We start from the raw sequence: 19466 nt of genomic DNA, 5'->3' as shown, positions 1-19466 counted from the left end.
TGAAGGGCCCACATTAACACCTCCACCCCCCAATCAGGAATAAGGAGATTAAAGGTCCTGAAGCAGAGAAGCTCACTGGTTTTATGGAAGGATCAGGGACCCTCGGGTCATTTTGAACTGAGTTTGAATCTCAGTTATACCTTTTTTTTTTTTTTTTTTTGCGGTATGAGGGCCTCTCACTGTTGTGGCCTCTCCTGTTGCGGCGCACAGGCTCCGGACGCGCAGGCCCAGCAGCCATGGCTCACGGGCCCAGCCGCTCCGCGGCATGTGGGACCTTCCCGAACCAGGGCACGAACCCGCGTCCCCTGCATCGGCAGGCGGGCTCTCAACCACTGCGCCACCAGGGAAGCCCTCAGTTATACCTTTTTAAAAAAAATTTTTTGGGGGCCGCATTGGGTCTTTGTTGCTGCGCGCTGGCTTTCTCTAGTTGCAGTGAGCCGTGGCTACTCTTTGTTGCAGTGCGCAGGCTTCTCATTGCGGTGGCTGCTCTTGTTGCGGAGCATGGGTTCTAGGGCGCGTGGGCTTCAGTAGTTGTGGCTTGTGGGCTCTAGAGCACAGGCTCAGTAGTTGTGGCACATGGGCTTGCTTAGTTGCTCCACAGCATGTGGGATCTTCCTGGACCAGGGCTCGAACCCATGTCCCCTGCATTGGCAGGCGGACTCTTAACCACTGTGCCACCAGGGACGTCCCTACCATTTAGAACATAATCGCTCATGATTCTGAAATCCATAATCTCCAGCACAAACCTCCCCTCTGAGTCTGTATATACAATTGTCTCCTCTAGGATTTCCACTGGGATAGCTAAACCAACTCAAACTTAACTTAAAACTATTTAAAATGTCCCCACCCAAACCTAATCCTCTCCAATTGTCTCCTTCTGAGTAAATGGCACCACCACCCAGCCTCTTGTTGAGGCCCAAATCATAAGTTCAGAAGGATATACTACATATATACAGTGATAAGCACATCTTGATCCCATTCCTACCCCATTACTATTATGTGTTGATTCCTCTTCACGCTATGTCTATATCCTATCTAGTCCTATTGGCTCTACTTCCAAAATATATCCCAAATCTAGTAGCTTCTCACAACCAGCTTCAGGTCCAAACTCCTTACCATGACCCTGTGTATTCTGGTCCCTACCTGGATTCTCCCTCACCATAGGCCTTCTTTCTGCCCTGGAACATGCCTGATTGATTCATTGCTTTTGCATTTGTTTTTCCTCCTGACTGAAGCACTCTTTTCCCAGGTTGTCACTTGCCCGACCCCTCCTGAACATTCAGGTCTCAGCTCAAATGTCACTTTTTCTGAGAGTACTGTGTGAGTCCCGTACTCTCTATCACAGAAATTATCCTACATATTTAATTTTTTAAAAAAGTTTGGTACGTGTTCTCCAGGGAATCCCCAGGGCCTAGAAAAACGCCTGGTGCATGAGGCTTTTGTTAAATATTTGTTAACTGCCCGGTTGACCCCAGTTTTTTAAGCCTCCATTTCCTTATTAACTGAAGAGAGATAATAATGCATATTTTGCTTGGTAGTTCTAAGTTAGAAATGTAGAGAAGGGAATTCCCTAGTGGTCCAGTAGTTAAGACTCCGTGCTTCCACTGCAGGGGGCATGGGTTCGATCCCTGGTCAGTGAATTAGGATCCCGCAAGCCACGAGGCCTGGACAAAAATAAATAAATAAATAACGTTTTTTTTTAAAAAAGGGATATAGGGGAAAGTATTGAGGATATCGGGAAATTGCTGCACAGTGAACCTTTGTAATTCACTGCTCAGTTCCATCTGACAGATGAGCAGACTGACAAACCCTCCTTTCCCTCTCAGGTAAAAAGAGCTATGGGCGAAGAGGCCCAGAAAGAAGTGGTCCCACCCCGCAATGTTATCATCTCCCTTTTAAGAAGCGCGGAAACTCAACCCCCATCCCCAATGTTTAAGGTACAAAGTTAGTGCAAGTCACATGAGGCCCACGGCTTGCCCCGCCTTAAAGAGGCGGAGCCTCAGTTTGGAGACCAATAGCAGGAGCAATCTCCGGAACAGCCCCCAACTCCAGATAGGGAAAAGGGGAGGAGCCGGGCGCCCCAGCAGCTGTAATAGCACTTCCGGACAATACTCCCCGCCCCCTCCTCCCCCCTTCCGCGTCCGCTTATTTCTCCGGTGCCGGGTGGGCAGAACCAGCGGGTGCTGATTACAGGAGCCGCTGTTGCGCTGCTGCTTTCTCCTCGCCTCCCCCTCCCAGTCTCCCCGCCCTCCCCTTGCAGAGTAGCGGGACCGGCCTTGATGTAGGGACACCACCCTCCGCCTCTCTCCGCCCTAGCTCGGGACTCCGGCTCACCGCAGCCCGCTGCCCGCCCGCGTCTCCACCCTGCCAGCCGCACTCTGCTCCGAGCCCATTGTATCCTCCCTATCCCCGGGCTCAGACTCCGAGGCCAGGCCGTGGCGGGAAGATCGGGGACCTCTGTGCATCCCTCCAGCCGGTCCCGCGAGTCGGGGCCCCTCCCCCGCTTGCCGTCCTCGCAACGGTGCGGTAGCTGCCAGGGCGCCCTTCCCTCCCTGCTAAGGCTGAGACGGCCGACTGGCGGGCAGCAGGGACGCACCCCCCACACCCCAGCCCCAGCGGCGAGCACCCCCACCCCCGTCCCCTTCCTGGGGGAAGGAGAGCCGAAGCCCGAGCGAGCCGAGGCAGGAAAAGGCAGCCGTGGACTGCCCGGCTCGCAGATCATTTTTATTATCGAGATCATTATTAAAAGGGGGCGGGGAGCCCAGGATGCGGGGGAGGGGGCTAGAGACGCAGCTATTTTTATTAAACAGATTATTCCTGAAATAATAATACGCGCAAGATGGCTGAAGGTGGCTGTGATGAGAGTGTTGGGGGGTTTTTTCTTCCTTTTTTTTTTTTTTTTTGATCTGAGGATAAAGCTCTGAGGCGACAGCCGCTGCGGAAACCCTGCCCGGAGTGCCCTCCCCAGATGAGAAGCAGCGGGCGGACAAACGGACCTACCGACGGAGCAACTGGCGCGGGCCCGCCCCGGACGCGTCGCCTGGGCAGCAGCCGGGGGCCGCGGGCGCTCGCCTTTCTGCCGACTTCTTCCAATTCTAATCTTTTTTTATATTTTGGAAAGAACCGGGGTGGGTGGAGCAGAGGTGGAGAGAAATCGGGACTTGGCATTTTCTCCCTTCTCTCTCTCCTAATTTGAGGGAGGCTGCCAGCCCTCCCCTTAAAAAAAATCCCACCACCAAAAAAAAAAAAAAAACCAAAAAAAAAAAAAAAACCAGAGAGAGATAGAAAGAACGCCGCAGGACCCTCCAGCGAGCGCGCTCGAACCCCCGGCCGCCACCGCGGCGGCCGCCGGGAGCCCAAGATGGCTGGGCGCTGAGGGAGGCAGTCCGGCTCGACTGGCTTGGCCCGGCCCCGCCGCCGCGGGCTGGCTCCGACCGCAGCCCCGAAGGCCGGAGGAGAGGCCGAGAAGAAAAGAAAGTGGGGGGGGAGGGGGGCCGGGGTGGCGAAGGGGGAGGGCCGGGGGGAGGGGAGGGCCGGGAGCCGAGCCTCCTGTTCATTAGCAGTTGAGAAAAATTCCTTTCTAGTTTGATCAATCCTTGTTTTCCTCGGCAGAGCCGGGGCGCCCGCCCAGCGCGGAGACGGAGAGCGGGGTCTCTCGCGGCGGGGGCGCCCGGCGCCGGGCCTCGGGGGAGCGCAGAAGTAGCGACGAGGGGGTCAGGCCGGAGCACCGACGGGGCTTCTTCTCCCTCCCTTTCTGGTTGTTTTTTTTTTTTTTCCACTTCTCTCCCTCCCCCTTCCGTTTCTATTTGTGAAGGGAGGAGGAAGGCAGAGGCGGGCTGGTGTCTCTGGCCGGGGACTGGAATTTCATCTGAATGACTGCCCCTGCGCTCACGCAGTGCCCCGGAGTCGGCCCGCCTGCGTCCCGCAGCTCGCACCCGCAGACGGCCGGCCAGCCGGGGGGCGCCCGCGCCGCGGCCCGGGGACCGGCTTGCCTCGCCCTCCTGGTCCGGATCTAGCAGTCCTTGGCGCGGCCGCACTCGCTTCTCCGGCCTCTCAGACCCTGGACGAGGCGAGGGAGGCGCGGCGCCGGCGAGCCAGGAGAGAGTCACCATTGCCGCCGCCGTCGCTGGAGGAAGTGTGCGGCTCCCGGGCTCTGTCCGCCTTGGGGCGCGCCCCAATGTCAGCCGCGGGGCCGAGTGCAGGCCGTGGGCCGCCACTGCCCTAGCCGCGCCGATCGGGAGGCGGCCTCTTATATGGAATTTGGACCCCGGCACTCCCCTCCAGGGCTGGTGCCCCGGCCGCGGCCCTGGCGCAGTCCGCGGTCTCCCGCTAGGCGCTCGGGAGGAGGAGGAGGAGACGCAGCCGGCTGCGCGCGCTGCGTGAGGACCGAGGCTCCCTCCTCTGGGGGGCGGGCGCGCGGAAGGCGCTGGTGACTGAGCGACTCTCGGGGCCGCCGGGGCCCGGAGCTCAGGGCTTGGTGGGCCTGTAGTGGCACCGGCCGGACCCCCAGAGTTGGGGAGTTGGGGAGACCTGCCCGGGCCCCCTGCCCGCAGCCGCTATGGCGGAGAATTGGAAGAACTGCTTCGAGGAGGAGCTCATCTGCCCCATCTGCCTGCATGTCTTCGTGGAGCCGGTGCAATTGCCGTGCAAACACAACTTCTGTCGGGGCTGCATTGGCGAGGCGTGGGCCAAGGACAGCGGCCTGGTGCGCTGCCCAGAGTGCAACCAGGCCTACAACCAGAAGCCGGGCCTGGAGAAGAACCTGAAGCTCACCAACATCGTGGAGAAGTTCAACGCCCTGCACGTGGAGAAGCCGCCGGCGGCGCTGCACTGCGTGTTCTGCCGCCGTGGCCCCCCGCTGCCGGCGCAGAAGGTCTGCCTGCGCTGCGAGGCGCCCTGCTGCCAGTCCCACGTGCAGACGCACCTGCAGCAGCCCTCCACCGCCCGCGGGCACCTCCTGGTGGAGGCGGACGACGTGCGGGCCTGGAGCTGCCCGCAACACAACGCCTACCGCCTTTACCACTGCGAGGCCGAGCAGGTGGCCGTGTGCCAGTACTGCTGCTACTACAGCGGTGCGCATCAGGGACACTCGGTGTGCGACGTGGAGATCCGGAGGAATGAGATCCGGGCAAGTACCCTACACACAAACACACGCACAACACACACACACACACTCCCTACCGCCTGGGGATCACCCATCCGGACAGGCTGACTCTTGTGACATCAGGCCAGAGGTTCCCTTCCAAACTCCTACTCTGTAAGTTTGGAGGCAAGGTCCTGGGAAGTAGGGTCCCCGATCGGTACTTGATAAATTCCTGCACCTGTGCTCACGGGGGGCATCTTGTGAGGCATTTATAGAATTGAGGTGTGGGGCTGTCAGGGGTAGAGTTTGGCTGTTGCTTTTCTGTTTTGCGCGCAGCTCCCTCCCCCGGCGTTGTTTCCGTAGGCCCTACGGGAAGTCACTAAAGGGAGTGACCCAGGTCCTGCTTCTCCAGCTGCTGTTTATGTAATGAGTGTCCTGGTGCCGCTGCTGTGGCTGACATGATCCATGATGCTGGCATACCAATGAGGAAGTAAACAAAAGCAGCCATGTTAGTTTCAAGCCCTAGTGGAAACACATGGGGGGGCGGGGGGCTGGAGGGGGAGCTTCCGGAGGGAGAGCAGAACTCCTAGTATCTATCTGGCCAAGGCCTGGACAGCCAACAGCATCACTGGACAGCATCTCAGCTATTCGGATTATTCCCCATAGCCCGTTCTCCATGTGTGAGAATCTCTGCCCACTGTGTGCCTGTGCGTATTGCACGCGTCTGCATGAACACACCTTAAAGTATGTCTTCATCACCCTGAGCGCTTTTCTCCCAGCCCAGTCCTCTATCACAGCCCTCCCACATTTGGGGAGGGGAAGTGGAAGATGGAAAAAGAATCCTGTGGGTTTAAGGTTGAGCCGCCTTGCAATCTGGTTTCAGGCAGCTGGCTCCCCTGGGCTGCCGGCTGGGTGATTACGGAACCGCATCCCCTCCCATTGTATACACCCTGTAGCAGCGGCCAATGTCAAAACCGCCTTCCCCCTCAGGCCTCTGGGGCTGGCCTGGCTTTGGAGCTGGACTGAAGCAATACTTCCGTCCCCTTCAGTGGAGGGGGGCTCCTCCTGGGTTCCTCCCAGGTCCCCTGGCTTTCAGGGTTGAGTCATACCAGAAAGAAGGGGTTGGCCTGAGACTGTCTGAGCCATCTCAAGCCCCAGCTTGGGGCCTGGGTGTGATATCATGGGGGTGAGGTTGGGCTTTGGTAGGACTGGGAGTGTTTATGGGTGGGGGCCCCTGGAGGCTAGTCGAGGCCAGTGGGGAGCTTGGTTATGAGGAAGCTCTGAGCAGGGGACGGTTGTAGATGGGGGCTGTTTCCTGTAGGGGGGACCAGTCAGAATGAGTCACTGTTCAGCAATTAAAAAACATACACATACCACTAACAAAAGGCAGGAGGGTTGCTACAGGCTGAGGGCAGGGATAACAAATAAAATTTGCTGTATAATTAGTTTCTAATCGGATGGGCTAGCTCTGGGGTTTTGTGCCAGGACAGAGCCTCTGGTTTCTTAAAGGAAGTGTGGGTGGGGGATGGAGAGAAGAGCCTTCCCCCACCACCAGGGTTGGAAAAGGCAGAGGCCTAGGGGAACAAATGAGCCCCTAGTGTACTCCGCCCCCCACCCAGGGCAGGCAGAGCCCAGACTTTCCCTAGTATTGGGAAGATGCTGCTATTAATAAAGATGCAAGGGCTGGGGAGGAGGCTGGGAAAAGTGCAGAGGCAGGAGAAAGGAAGGCTGTCCAGTTCTCTGTCCTGGGATTGACAGTGGAAAATGAAAGGAAGGGAAAGGTGGAGATGGGGCTGAAAGGCACAGAAGAGGGGACAGTAACCAGGGTGATGAGTGAATGTGTGCCTGCACCCATGGCTTTGCCCTTAGTTGTATTGGAGTGCTCAGGTGTCTTTCATTTAGGTGGGGGAGAAAGCACAATTTTACCTGATTTGGTAGTAAGAGAGTGTCTGTAGATGTGAGTCTGTGTTTGTGAGTGTCTTTGAGACTGTCTGCTTTGCCCTCAAATGCACCTGTCTCCTGTCTGTATAGTTGGGGGATGGGGGGTGGCACACATACGCAGAGTATACCCTGGGGTTCCTACCGGCAGGTCCCTGATCCCCCAGCTCATGGAAGGAACTGAATGGAAGCAGGCCCTGAACTTTGTCAGCAGCTCCATGTGTGTGCGTCTGCGTGCGTGCGTGCGTGCGTGTGTGTGTGTGTGTGTGTGTTCTTGTGTTCGTTCCTGTTCCTGGTGTGGGCAGGCTCAGAAGTAGTGGGTTGCATCACAGCCAGATGTGCAGTTCTGTGCGCTCAGCATCTGTGCCCCACAGCCTGAGTCTCGTCCCTCTCCAGGCTCCCCTACCCCAGGCCCTCCAGACTCTCTCTGGTGTCCCAGGGCACTGGAGTTGGAAACCCTTCAATGGCCCAGTGCCACTCACTGTGAGTTGGACTTATTGAACGAGTAGGAAGAGGGGCCCCACCCTCAGGGGAGGGGGTGAGCCACAAAGAACCTGAATGGAAGAACCCATTGCGCTCCATCCTCTCTAGGCTAGCCATGGGGAGGGGTGTTTTCCTGGGCCTCTTTTCCCTTGTGGGAGGGAGTCTGTCTTAAAGGGCCTCTGCTGGTACCATGGATGAAGGCAACAGAATTATCCCAGATGCAGGAGCAGAAGCATGGAAACCTGGCACACACCTTAAGATACAGCTCTGCTTCTTGTGCTTCCTCTTCCGTTGTCCCGGGGAGGGGCAGGGGCTGCTGAAACGCCCTACTGGCTAGGAATAGGAAACGCTGATCAATTTCCCCCTGGTGGTCCTCCACACGCATACTCAAAGCACCCACCTGTGCAGCGGCCTAGAGCTGGGGCCCAGCAGGAATGCAAGTAGGGCTTCCGCCCAGCAGGGGACTAGCAGGGGGTCTCAGAGTCAGGCCTTCGAAGTCCTCGCCCCACTCTGCCCTTGGGAAGCCAATGTGTAAGCCACGTTGCCATGAGGCCTGGATGCCCATTGGGTAGACCGCAGAGACCACTCTAAGACATGCCTAGACCCCAAATGTGTTCTTCCTTGGGGCTATGGGAGGCTAAGGGCCCAAGATTGGGATATCCAGGTGGACTCAGGTGTGGCGGCCCTCGGTAGTCAAACCCTCTTCCAGCCCCTGGGTTTAGGGGTTCATGTGAGGAACTCGGGACTGGTATGAGCTGGGAGCACCTCTGTCTCATGACCTCCTTCAACATAGAAAGAAGATCCAAGATAAGGCCTAGTTATATCTGTGAAGGGCTATGCAGGGTATGTGTGTGTGTTCAGGTCATAGCTGTGCCTCTGTGTCATTCCTAGTACCCCAGACTGAGGTTGGAAATGTTCCCAGGACCCTGTTCCTTGCATTCTCGAAGGTTTAGAGTTGAGAAGAGATGTTCTCTGGGGACAGGATCCCACTTCTTTGGCCAGTTTGGGGTTTGCAGCTGCTGGGGGTGAAGTCATCCTGCTCACATTGTCCATGGCCGGAGGGGCTGCCCTGGGACCCTGGAGGGGATCCTAGGTCTCTACCCCATGTGTCTGTCTCCGAGTGGGCTCTGGGAGTGAGAGCTGCCCTGGCCCAGCTATAGCCAGGCTGTGGCTGCAGCTTGACTCAGGCAGTACGGACCCCACCGCTCTCCGCTGCCCCCGACCATAATCCTGAGGTCTGAGGTGGGGTGGGAGGTGGGAGGGTCAAGTGGCTGCTCCTTCCTTGACCATCTTGAAGGATTGGGAAGAGGGGGCCTGGCTTGGCCTTCCTCCCTGGCCCCGGACAGAGGAGCCTGAGGCGGAGGCCCAGCCCCCCACCTCCACCCCAGGATCCTGCTGACACAGCCAGACCAGACGCCTGTCATGCACGCCCTGCTGATGACTCTGCCTGCTGCAGCTCTGGGTGCCTCTGCATCCAGGTCTGTCTGCAGGTGTGTGTGTGCGCATGTGTAACCAGTGCGTCTGGTTGTGCATCTCACATGGGACTACTTTTTTGTATCTCAACGTGTGTATCTCTGTGAAGGTGCAGTGTGAGTGATTGACTTAATCACTGGTGGTTGGTTGGTGGGTGTGAGTCTTTTGTGACTTTCTCACCTGGTGGAGGTGTTGGGGAGGGAAGGGGACTCACCTTCGCTGAGCTTGTTGCCTGTGGTGGGCTTTGGAGGTGGAAGCCCGGATGGATCCTGCGATGCTGTGTTGTGGGCATTCGGGGTGGTCATAGGAAGAAGGGGAGCCCGGCTTGGGCCCCAGCCCTGGACCGAGCAGGCAGCCTTGGCTGGCCTTATCCCTGGCTCTGGGAAAGCCTTCCTTCCCGGCTGGCCTGGCATTCAAACACAGACAAAGGGGGGCTTTCTCTCTCGCCTCTTTGTTCTGCTGCCCCAGAGCAGTGCTCTCTGCATGGCAAAAGCTAATTCCACTCTGCAGCTGGGAAACCCTCTCTGGGGTCTGCCGGGGCTTGCCTCCGAGGTGCTGCCTTTCTCCTTGCCCCTGGTTCCTTCTCTGTAGCCTCTTCTCTCTGGGTCTGTGATTGCCCGCAGCCTGGGGGTCCACATGGTAGCCCCTGGTAGAGGCTGAGGCATGGGGACAACTAAGGCTGAGACCAGGAGGGAGTGCTGTGGCCCAGGGAGAGGGGAGGCTGACGTACTCCTGGGACAAGGGCTTATGTGGGAGAATGGGGGGCGGCTTTGGCAGCTGGGGAGGAGGTTAGGAGGGGGTAGCTCTGAGCTGGGGCTTCATCCAGAGCTGGAGCTGGCATGAGAGTCATCTGGGCAGGGATCCCAGCAGGCAGAGGTACTCCAGCAGCCCAGCGCCCTCTTCCCGCCTCCACCCCATCACAGGGGCTGCTGGCCCCAGCTCTGGTCCCATCTACAAACCTGAGGTCTGCCTCTGGCCCAGATCCTGGGGCCCTGCTCCCTCCTGACTTTGCTTCTCTTCAAGGTTGACTTGAGGGTTTTATTATTATCATTTATTAACTTTTATACAGCCTAGAGTCCCAGTGGCCTTACCCGTCTGCCCAGTCCAGTCTGGCATCAAAAATGCCAGCTGGGCCTGGCCAGTCAGTCTCCAGAGGGCTGTGAGTGAGGCTTTCCCAGGGCGGGAATGTAAGGGGCTCATGATTGTCCCCTCTCCAGGCTGGGAGGGGCTTTGGAGGGAGCAGCTCAAGGCAGAGTCTAGAACATTAGGCGACAGATATGAGGGTCTTGGAGGGGTGGGAATGGTGTGCCCCCAAGTCTTCCTGATGCTTTTGCCCTCACAGACCCAGGAGCAGACCGTGGAAGGCCTTAGGTCCTTGGGGAAGGACAGGGACAGGAGTAAGCAGGTCCCACCTGGGACAGCAGGTGTAGCGTGGGGCTGGGCCTGCCCCTGCCCCTGCTAGAGGCCTGGTCCCTCAGGTCCCTGCTCCTAGTCTAGACCATTCTAGTCTCCACTCTGTACCTGCACACTTGAGGTGTGCCACAATCCAGATGACCCACTGTGGGCTGGGAGCAGTTTGTAAGGTGCCCTCCCCCACATTGAGAGGCCTTGCCCTGAATCAAGCTGGGAAATCTCTCAGCTGTGGGTTTTTCCCAGGTGGACAGTGGAGCCTCAGCTCTCAGTAGTTCTGGGAGGTTGGGATGGAAAGGAGGCTGCTGGTAGTGGGGAGGGGTCCTTGCTTCCTCTGTTCCCCATCTCCCAGCTTCTCAGCAACCTGATTCATTCACTGGTGGAATCGAGGTGAGGGGTAATAAAGGGGCAGCAAGTGGATATTTCCCTTCTTCCCCACCACCCCGATTTTCCAGTGCCTGAGGTAGCAGTGTCCCCCCGCCCCCTGCTTCCCCCCCGGTGTTGGCTGCGGCAGGATTAAGAGCACCTAGCCCCGAGGGAGCGCCATTCCTGCAAGGGCGAGCTGGCCATGGTGGGCCCCCCTCCCAGCCCTCCCTGGCGGGCACTCCCTGGCCAGTTTCCTTCCTATTCCTGGTCCTTCCTTTCCCCCTGTAGTGGAGATAGAAGCCCGATGGCCTCTGAGCTGGGGGAGGGCCAATGAAACCCAGCCACCTGCTAGGCAGTGTGGCCACTGCCTTTGCTAGACCTGGACTGGGCTCCACCCCAGAGGGCTCTGGGCAGGCAGGAACCAGGACCTGGACCCAGAAGCCAAGGGAAGACACCTCAGGGTCCCGGGGTGGCCATGCTGCCAGGAAAGGATCTGAGAAAAGCCTGGATGGCGGAAGGGGCTGAGCCCCACTCCCCAGGACAGGACAGGAAGTGCCTCCCTTGGCTGTGCCCTGAGGGGTCAGCCATGAACTCCCTGACCGGGTTGCAGGGGAATGGGACAGCGGCCTCCCACGGGTCTGGAGGGTGGGAGTGAACAGCCCCATTCCAGGCCTCTGAGGGAAGTGGGGCTGAGATCCTATCTGGGGCTGCCTCTCTCCTGCCCCTCGTCTGGGACTTAGCTCCAGGTGCACCTCTACGCTGATACCAGTGGGTTTGGTCATGAAAGTAGTCGGGCCGGGAGACCGTGGTGCACAGATGTGTGTGTGTGGCTGGGGCCTGGGCTCTCGGATATCCTGGGCACTGGGAAGGCAGGAGTGGCCTGGAGCCTGAGATGCATCCAGATTGGAGGGACTGCTTCCCGAGTGTGGGGACGAGGCAGCCAGCAGGCAAAAAATTGAGGGCCAGTTGTAACAGGGGAGGTAAAAAGGTCTCATATCCTTTGGTGGTACCCTGGCCACTTTGCCTTCAGGCAGGCCTCCCTTAGTCGTCGGGGGCCTTCAGGAGGGCCAGCCTTCACTGTGCAGGGCTGTGTGTGTGTGACAGTGTGCCCGAGGGGGTCTCACCCAGGTGATGGCATGTGCTTGTGTGTGTGCGTGCAGTTGTATGCGTGTAGGTGGGCCATACTGTGGGGTGCCGCCTGCCCTTTTCACATGACTGGGGGCAGTTTCACAGGAAGGGAGGGTGTGTGACTACCTCTGCTCCTGCGCCCAGCCAGCTGTGTTTCTCTACAGGCTCTGACTCTCAGGCTGGCAGCAGATCCATGTGCATGTTGGGCTGGGGGGGCGGGGCAGGGCAACATCTCCTAGGGCTGTCTCTTAAGGTACTGTCCTGGGTCACTGAAAGGTCAAATTGTTGGGGGGGTTGCCCCAGGCTTTCCCAGCTCAGAATCTGAGAGCCTCACCCCCTACCTCCTCCTGTCCCCAGGGCCCTGGTTCTAGGGTAGCCACCAACACAAAACAGGGTCACTGAACTCTCTTGGCTGGCCTTGGTTTCCCCATGTGTAAAGGGGTTTGGGGGAATAAGGAAGGGATTGGTGGCAGCTTGTCTTTTGGAAGCCAGCTGAGTGTGGACAGGAGTGGGGGTCATGGGTCAAACCTGAGGGTCACTTTGAGGTCCACACAGAGGAAGAAAACCACTTCTTGTTGAGTGGACACCTACTGTGAGCTAGGTTCTGTGCAATCTGCTTTGCAAACCTTGTTTTGTGCGCAAAACCCATGGGTTTATTCAGGAAACACATTACGCATCTGTAGGGTGCTGAGGCCTTTGTGGGTCCCGGCTAGGAAGGGAAGTGGAAAAATACAGCAGCAAAGCCTTGTTTTCAAGAGGCCTTGAGTTTTGTTTGGAGATTAGACTGCAGTTGGTCAGACTATAGGATATTGTTGTCCTATAGCTCTTTCTGTGAGATGGTCATGTTTTGTGTCTGTGGTGTCCAGTACATTAGCCACTAGCTACATGTAGCTATTGAGCACTTGAAATGAGGCTGGTACAACAGAAGAACTGATGTTCAATTTAATTTATTTTTAACTAACTTAAAATGAAATAGCCACATGTGACTAGTGGCTACTGTATTGGACAGCACAGCTACAGAGGGAGAGCAGAATGTGACAGCCCCTCGTATGGCCAGGACAGGGAGGGTCCTGCACAGACTCCGAGCAGGGGCCATGGAAAGTTTCCTAGAGGAGCAGGGCCTTAAGCTGGGCTTTGAAGGATAGACAAGGGATGGGGAGAAGGCACTGTGGGCTGCAGATAAACATCAGCTGGGTGCAGGGAGTTCAGATTTGCAGTGTCAGGGACAGGATACCAGCCCACCTGGCTGGGAGAATCAGGTTGTAAGTAAGAGAGCCTACAGAGTTTGGAAGGAGGGGTCATCGAGGGCTCTTGGGCAGGAGAGAGACCCTGTTTGAAGAGGTGTGTCTGGCAAGGGAGGATGACGGGGCGGCTGGAACAGCTGGGATAGGCAGGTCTGGGAAGAGAGGGGTTGTAGAGACAGAAGATTAAGGGCTGAGAAGAGCAGCATGGTCCAGAACCTTCCAGCAGACTGACCTTGGGTCTTAGGAGAGCCAGAGTTTCCTTTCCACCCAGGTCCAACTGAGGGGCTGAGGGAGTTAGCAAGGACTTCAGAGGCTTAGCTCTCAGCATCAAGAGCAAGCAAGGGGGCAGCTGGCTGGCTTGATGCCCCCCAAGTGTAAGGCAAACGTCAGGTGAGATCTCTGGACCGGGCCAGAGGGCCTGTGAGACCCGGGAAGGTTGTGTGACCCTCTGCATCATTTCTAAGATGGTGCTCCCCGGAGAGAGGCAGCATGACTTGGATAAGAACAGACCCTACTACCTGGTCATTTAGGTTTGTATTCCAGCTCTGACACTAGCTGTGTGACTTTGGGTGAATTACTTAACCTTTCTGGTTTCCTCTTCTCTGAAATGAGGATAATAATAGTATGTATCTCATAGCATCACTGGAATGATTAGATAAGTCTATACAGGAAAAGTGCTTACAACAGAGGCAGGCCTGACCCTGCCCTCAGAAAGTTTATGGTTTAGATATGTGTGGGAAGCATTCCAGGCTTTCTCGTCCTGGGAACAGGCTGGCCAGACAGTTATCACCAGGCCCCTGGGATTGCATGGGAGCCAGAAGGGGTTGGGGGGCAGAAATTTTACGTCATCCGGGAAAAAGGATCCATAGGATGAGTCTGTTCTGTAGAGGTAGGGATGGTGTTCACCCATTCCTCTGATGCCCCGACCCCAACTGTCTCTGTAGAAGATGCTGATGAAGCAGCAGGACCGGCTGGAGGAGCGAGAGCAGGACATTGAGGACCAACTGTACAAACTCGAGTCAGACAAGCGCCTGGTGGAGGTAGCTAAGCCCAAGCCCATGGTATGAGGCGGGGGGGCAGCTTGGGTACTGGGCCTTGGGCTAGGATCTGTTGCGTGGTCGGCTCTATGCAGGAATCCCTTGGTCAGTCATTCAATGAACCGTCAGTGGATGAGCCCCCCACTGGTGCCAGGGTACCTGTCCAGAGCCCTGTGCTACCAGTGGGGGATTGGCAGGTCAGACTTTGCCTTTGGGAGCCCTGGGCAGCCTGGGGCTTTGGGGTCCCAGACTCCCCCATCCAGGATGTGAGACAGGCAGGAGCAGCAGCCAGAAGTCCCCAGTACTTACCTGCCCACCCACTCTTGCCCCGGTGCCCGCAGGAGAAGGTGAGCCAACTGAAGGAGGAAGTGCGGCTGCAATACGAGAAGCTGCACCAGCTGCTGGATGAGGACCTGCGGCAGACGGTGGAGGTCCTGGACAAGGCCCAGGCCAAGTTCTGCAGCGAGAACGCAGCGCAGGCGCTGCATCTCGGGGAGCGCATGCAGGAGGCCAAGAAGCTGCTGGGCTCCCTGCAGCTGCTCTTCGACAAGACGGAGGACGTCAGCTTCATGAAGGTGGGCTGGGCCTGGGACCGGTTGGTGGGACCCAAGGGGCATTTTTAAGATTTTTTTTTTCCTGCATTGGGTCTTCGTTGCTGTGCGCGGGCTTTCTCTAATTGCGGCGAGTGGGGGCTACGCTTCGTTGAGGTGCACGGGCTTCTCATTGCGGTGGCTTCTCTTGTTGTGGAGCATGAGCTCTAGGTACGCGGGCTTCAGTAGTTGTAGCTCACGGGCTCTAGAGTGCAGGCTCAGTAGTTGTGGCGCACGGGCTTAGTTGCTCTGCGGCATGTGGGATCATCCCAGACCAGGGCTCGAACCCATGTCCCCTGCATTGGCAGGCAGATTCTTAACCACTGCATCATCAGGGAAGCCCCAAGGGGCATTTCTAAATTGGAGTCTGTGATGCTTTGCTCCCCAACTGGTTCCCTCCACCAGTATGCTCACAGGGCTTTGGAGCCAGCCTTCATGGATTCAAAACCCTCCCACCCTGTTCCTTCTAGCTTTGTGACCTTGGGCAAGTCATATATGTTCCCTAGGCCTCAGCTCCCTCACTTATAAAATGGGGTTGATAATACAGATCTATTATCTGTTATCCGCAATGCCAAATTTTTAAAAATCTCTGAAAACTGAAAGAAAAAAGTTCTAGCAGCTCATTTAACAGCAAAAATTGACCTGAACTGATGCTGGCAATTTATGGCCTTTATTGATCTTACTTGATACAAATATTGAAACATATTGCTGGGCCTTCCCTGGCAGTCCAGTGGTTAAGACTCTGTTCTTCCAGTGCAAGGGAGGGATTCGATCCCTGGTCAGGGGACTAAGGTGCCACATGCCACGAGGCGTGGCTAAAAAAAATATATATATATCGCTGCAGAAACATTGATGTGTTAGATTACAGTGTCCTACACTGTAATCACATATTATGATGGGGGCATCATATTTCCCTTCTAAAGTCCAAAAAATTCCAAATTCCAAAACACATCTTGCCCCAAAGATTTTGGGTAAAAGATTGAGTGCTTGCAGAACCTTCCTCCTAGGGTAGAAGTTTAGATAAGATGATAGATGTATAGAAAGCACTTACAGTGTTGTCTGTCACATAGCAAGCGCTCAATCTTCTGAAAATGGAGGCACCCCACCTCCTGCCCCTGCCACACTCTGGCCAGAATCAGAAGGTCAGCCCTGCCTGGGGAGAGAGAGGATGGGGCAGCTCTCTCATGCTGCCTTTCCCACTGACTAACCCTTTTCTCTCCCTCTAGAACACCAAGTCTGTGAAAATCCTAATGGACAGGTGAGCAGATGGCAACCAGCCCTCAGGGGAACACATGTGGGGGAGGGCAGGAAGGGCCAGGCCCACTGGGGGGAGGTAGGGCGGGCTTACCGGTGATACCTCCTCACAGCAGATGCCCCGTCCACTGCCCCCAGGACCCAGACCTGCACAGGCAGCAGCCTTTCTCCCCCTAAGATCGGCCACTTGAACTCCAAGCTCTTCCTGAACGAGGTGGCCAAGAAGGAGAAGCAGCTACGGAAGATGCTAGAAGGTGAGGGTGGGATCCTCAATCAAAGGGAGAGAACCCTTTGGGCAGGGGTAAATGCCAGAACCTTCCTTCTGACAGGCAGCCTGGCCTAGTCAGATAGACCTTTCCTCATATCCCTGCTTTGCTACTTCTAGCTGTGGGACCTTGGGCAAGCCGTAGCACCTCCCTGAGCCTCAGCATCTTCAGCTGTAAGATGGGAATGATAGTAGTATCTGCTTTCTAACGGAGTAGCAAGCATCAAGATGGTGCATGATGTATTGTGCTTGGTCCTACAGATGGAAAATGTCCCCGGGGGAGAGGAGGCCTGGGTTGCCTGGGACAGGGGCTTTAGCGACTTTTGCCCAAACTCTCCACAGGCCCCTTCAGCACACCGGTGCCCTTCCTGCAGAGCGTCCCCCTGTACCCTTGTGGTGTGAGCAGCTCTGGGGCGGAAAAGCGCAAGCACTCGACGGCCTTCCCTGAGGCCAGTTTCCTAGAGACGTCGTCGGGCCCTGTGGGCAGCCAGTATGGGGCAGCGAGCACAGCCAGCGGCGAGGGCCAGTCAGGGCAGCCCCTGGGCCCCTGCAGCTCCACGCAGCACTTGGTGGCCCTGCCGGGCGGCGCCCAACCAGTGCACTCAAGTCCTGTGTTCCCCCCATCGCAGTATCCCAATGGCTCCGCCGCCCAGCAGCCCATGCTCCCCCAGTATGGGGGCCGCAAGATTCTCGTCTGTTCTGTGGACAACTGTTACTGTTCTTCCGTGGCCAACCATGGCGGCCACCAGCCCTACCCCCGCTCCGGCCACTTCCCCTGGACAGTGCCCTCACAGGAGTACTCACACGCGCTCCCGCCCACACCTTCCGTCCCCCAGTCCCTTCCCAGCCTGGCGGTCAGAGACTGGCTCGATGCCTCCCAGCAGCCTGGCCACCAGGATTTCTACAGGGTGTATGGGCAGCCGTCCACCAAACACTACGTGACGAGCTAACGCTACGCGGGCGGTGGGGCACTGGGGGAATCTCCCCGCCTCAGCCCCCAGTGGCTCGGGAATGACGCATCCAGAGACCTGCCCTTCTACCTTCCTGTCCTCCCTCCCTTCCTCCTTCATTTCCCCAAGTCTTTTCCTTTTGGATTTTGTTTTGTTTGGGGCTTGTTTTGATCTTTTTTTTTTATCACGAATCTCCTGGACTCAGAGGTGACAGTGGGAGCTGGCCTGGGCCGGGGCCACAGGTGGCTCTGGAGTTGGGAAAGCGTCTACCTCAAGGCGCTGAGCTCTCTCTCTCTCTGTCTCTCCTTTTTTCTTCCACTCCTTCCCCTACCCAGCTCCGTGGCTAGAAGGAGCCTCAGCTTCCCCTAAAGCCTTGGGGGTAGGGGCAGTTTCCAACTCTCCTCAGCCAGCCCTGGGAGGAGGGACCAGTGTCCACTGGCCTGCTTCTCCTCTTGTTTTTCTTTTGGGCAGTTTGATCACTGACTAAATAGGGAATGACCTGTAGATTGTGGGGCTTTTTTTTTTTTTTTTTTTTAAACCAAGAATGATTTCTCCTGCTTCCTTCTCACCATCCTCCCAGACGGAGTTCAAAGGCCACTTCTCAAGCAGCTTTTGGCACCTTCAGCCTCAGAATGGAATCTTAAAGACAGGAACCCCCATGTCCAGGAAAGGGGAAAGGAAACTTGCCAATGATAGTGACCACAGCAGAAGCAAATAATAATAATATTAATAATAATAAAGAGAAATAAAAGAAATAATAAAATAAAAAACCATAGCACAGCCCTTGTTGAGGTCAGCGGGAGAGGAGGGGCTGCCTGGAGTTGGGTCCTTGCCTGGATTTTGACACAGCGACTTCCTGTAGTGAGCACTTTGTATGAATCGTGGACTTCCTGTTCTCAAGGCGCAGGTATTTATTCTGTAATCTGTCTAGAGCACACACCGAAATCCAACCTTCTAATAAACATAATGGCGCAGTCCCACTCCCTGCCTCGCCTCTTACCCCTAACTCCCCCAGGCCTGGGGTCTTCAGGCGTTGGTGTGGGGAGGGGCCCCTCTAGGGATGGAAGCCCCTGCCCTCCTTGCCTTGATTCTCCCCGGGGTTTAGCCTGTTCCAGGCCTGTGAATGTCAGTTCATCAGGCACTAACTACGTCTGTCTCAGCCTTGGGTTCATTTGGCAAATATTTGCTGAGGGCCTCCTAGGCCCAGCCCCCGGCCGCATGGGCCCCGGCATCTCTTTGAGTTTCTGCCAACATGCTCTTAGCAAGGACAGACAAAGGAAGAAATACCTTTCTATGAGTCTTGCAGAGTTTACCTCCTTCAGTCCACAAATATTTATTAAGCACACGCTAAGCGTCAGGCACTGTGTAGGGCCAAGGGCACAGAAGTGGAGCAGACCCTATCTTCTTGGAATTTAGTCTAACTGAGCCTTGGCCCCCACTGGGGGAGGGGAGCGGGGAGGGTCACTCAGCTCCATGCTTCCTTTGGTAACTTGGGCTCTAGTCCCTGCCCCTGAGCATGGATGGAGGGCAGGCAGGAAAATCTTGTGCTCTGGGAGGCACAGTGCTAGGGTAACAAGGTGAAAAAGACATCCTACCCTCATCCCCTTTGGCAGAGCTTCTCAAAGAGTAGCATGCTTGTGAGCTTGTTAAAAGGGCTGAGTCCTGGGGCCCTACTTGGACTTAGTGGGAATCACTGAGGGCCCAGGAACCTGTTTGTTTGGTTTTTTGCCACGCCGCATGGCATGCAGGATCTTAGTTCCCCAACCAGGGATCGAACCCATGTTCCCTGCAGTCCTGCAGTGGAAGCACGGAGTCCTAACCACGGGACCACCAGGGAATTTCCACTAATCTGCATTTTTAACCCCCTGGTAATTCTGACACATCCTGGGGTTTCAGAAGTGCTGCCATGAGGGACTGGCCAGGGACCTGCTTATCTCAGGGACCCGTGGGCTGGAAGGAGGGGCTGGGGCACACCAAGCCCTCCTCTGTTGGAGCAGGAGCGGTGTGAGGGGGTTGCTGGATCTCTGGTTTGTTGCCTAACACTTTGCATGGATCTGCTTATGTGTAAAGTAGGAGGGTCAACCTTTCCTGGGTGCCTAATTCTCTTTCCCCTTGTCTGGGTAGAATCTGAGCCGGAATGCCTCCCACCCCAGAAAGCCTAGAGCAAGACAGGGAACTATGGGTAAGTCCTGCACCAGGGGTCCAACCCTCACTGACTCTTAGTCACCCCTCTTCTCAGAAAAAT

At 56.5% G+C, this 19466-nt stretch overlaps 1 protein-coding gene across 1 annotated transcript; it reads left to right on the top strand.

The window, feature by feature from the left end:
* Positions 1-3531: 3531 nt before the first annotated feature.
* Positions 3532-18195, top strand: TRIM8 (tripartite motif containing 8). Its single transcript, XM_060100217.1, has 6 exons — positions 3532-5128; positions 14070-14165; positions 14504-14737; positions 15979-16010; positions 16145-16260; positions 16614-18195. Exons 1-6 carry the CDS (start codon positions 4559-4561, stop codon positions 17219-17221), a joined length of 1656 nt encoding a protein of 551 aa, XP_059956200.1. The 5' UTR covers positions 3532-4558; the 3' UTR covers positions 17222-18195.
* Positions 18196-19466: the final 1271 nt, after the last annotated feature.

Source organism: Mesoplodon densirostris, chromosome 1, assembly GCF_025265405.1.
Source record: "Mesoplodon densirostris isolate mMesDen1 chromosome 1, mMesDen1 primary haplotype, whole genome shotgun sequence".
In the NCBI taxonomy this organism is placed as follows: Eukaryota; Metazoa; Chordata; class Mammalia; order Artiodactyla; family Ziphiidae; genus Mesoplodon; species Mesoplodon densirostris.
This window is presented reverse-complemented; position numbering and strand designations above follow the sequence as displayed.

Bases quoted from the DNA above. Each gene is read 5' to 3' on its own strand.
- TRIM8 (XM_060100217.1), top strand. From the start codon at position 4,559: ATGGCGGAGAATTGGAAGAACTGCTTCGAGGAGGAGCTCATCTGCCCC. The intron at 16,011-16,144 runs GTGAGCAGATGG...CACTGCCCCCAG, and splicing joins GTGAAAATCCTAATGGACAG to GACCCAGACCTGCACAGGCA. The intron at 16,261-16,613 runs GTGAGGGTGGGA...AACTCTCCACAG, and splicing joins GCTACGGAAGATGCTAGAAG to GCCCCTTCAGCACACCGGTG.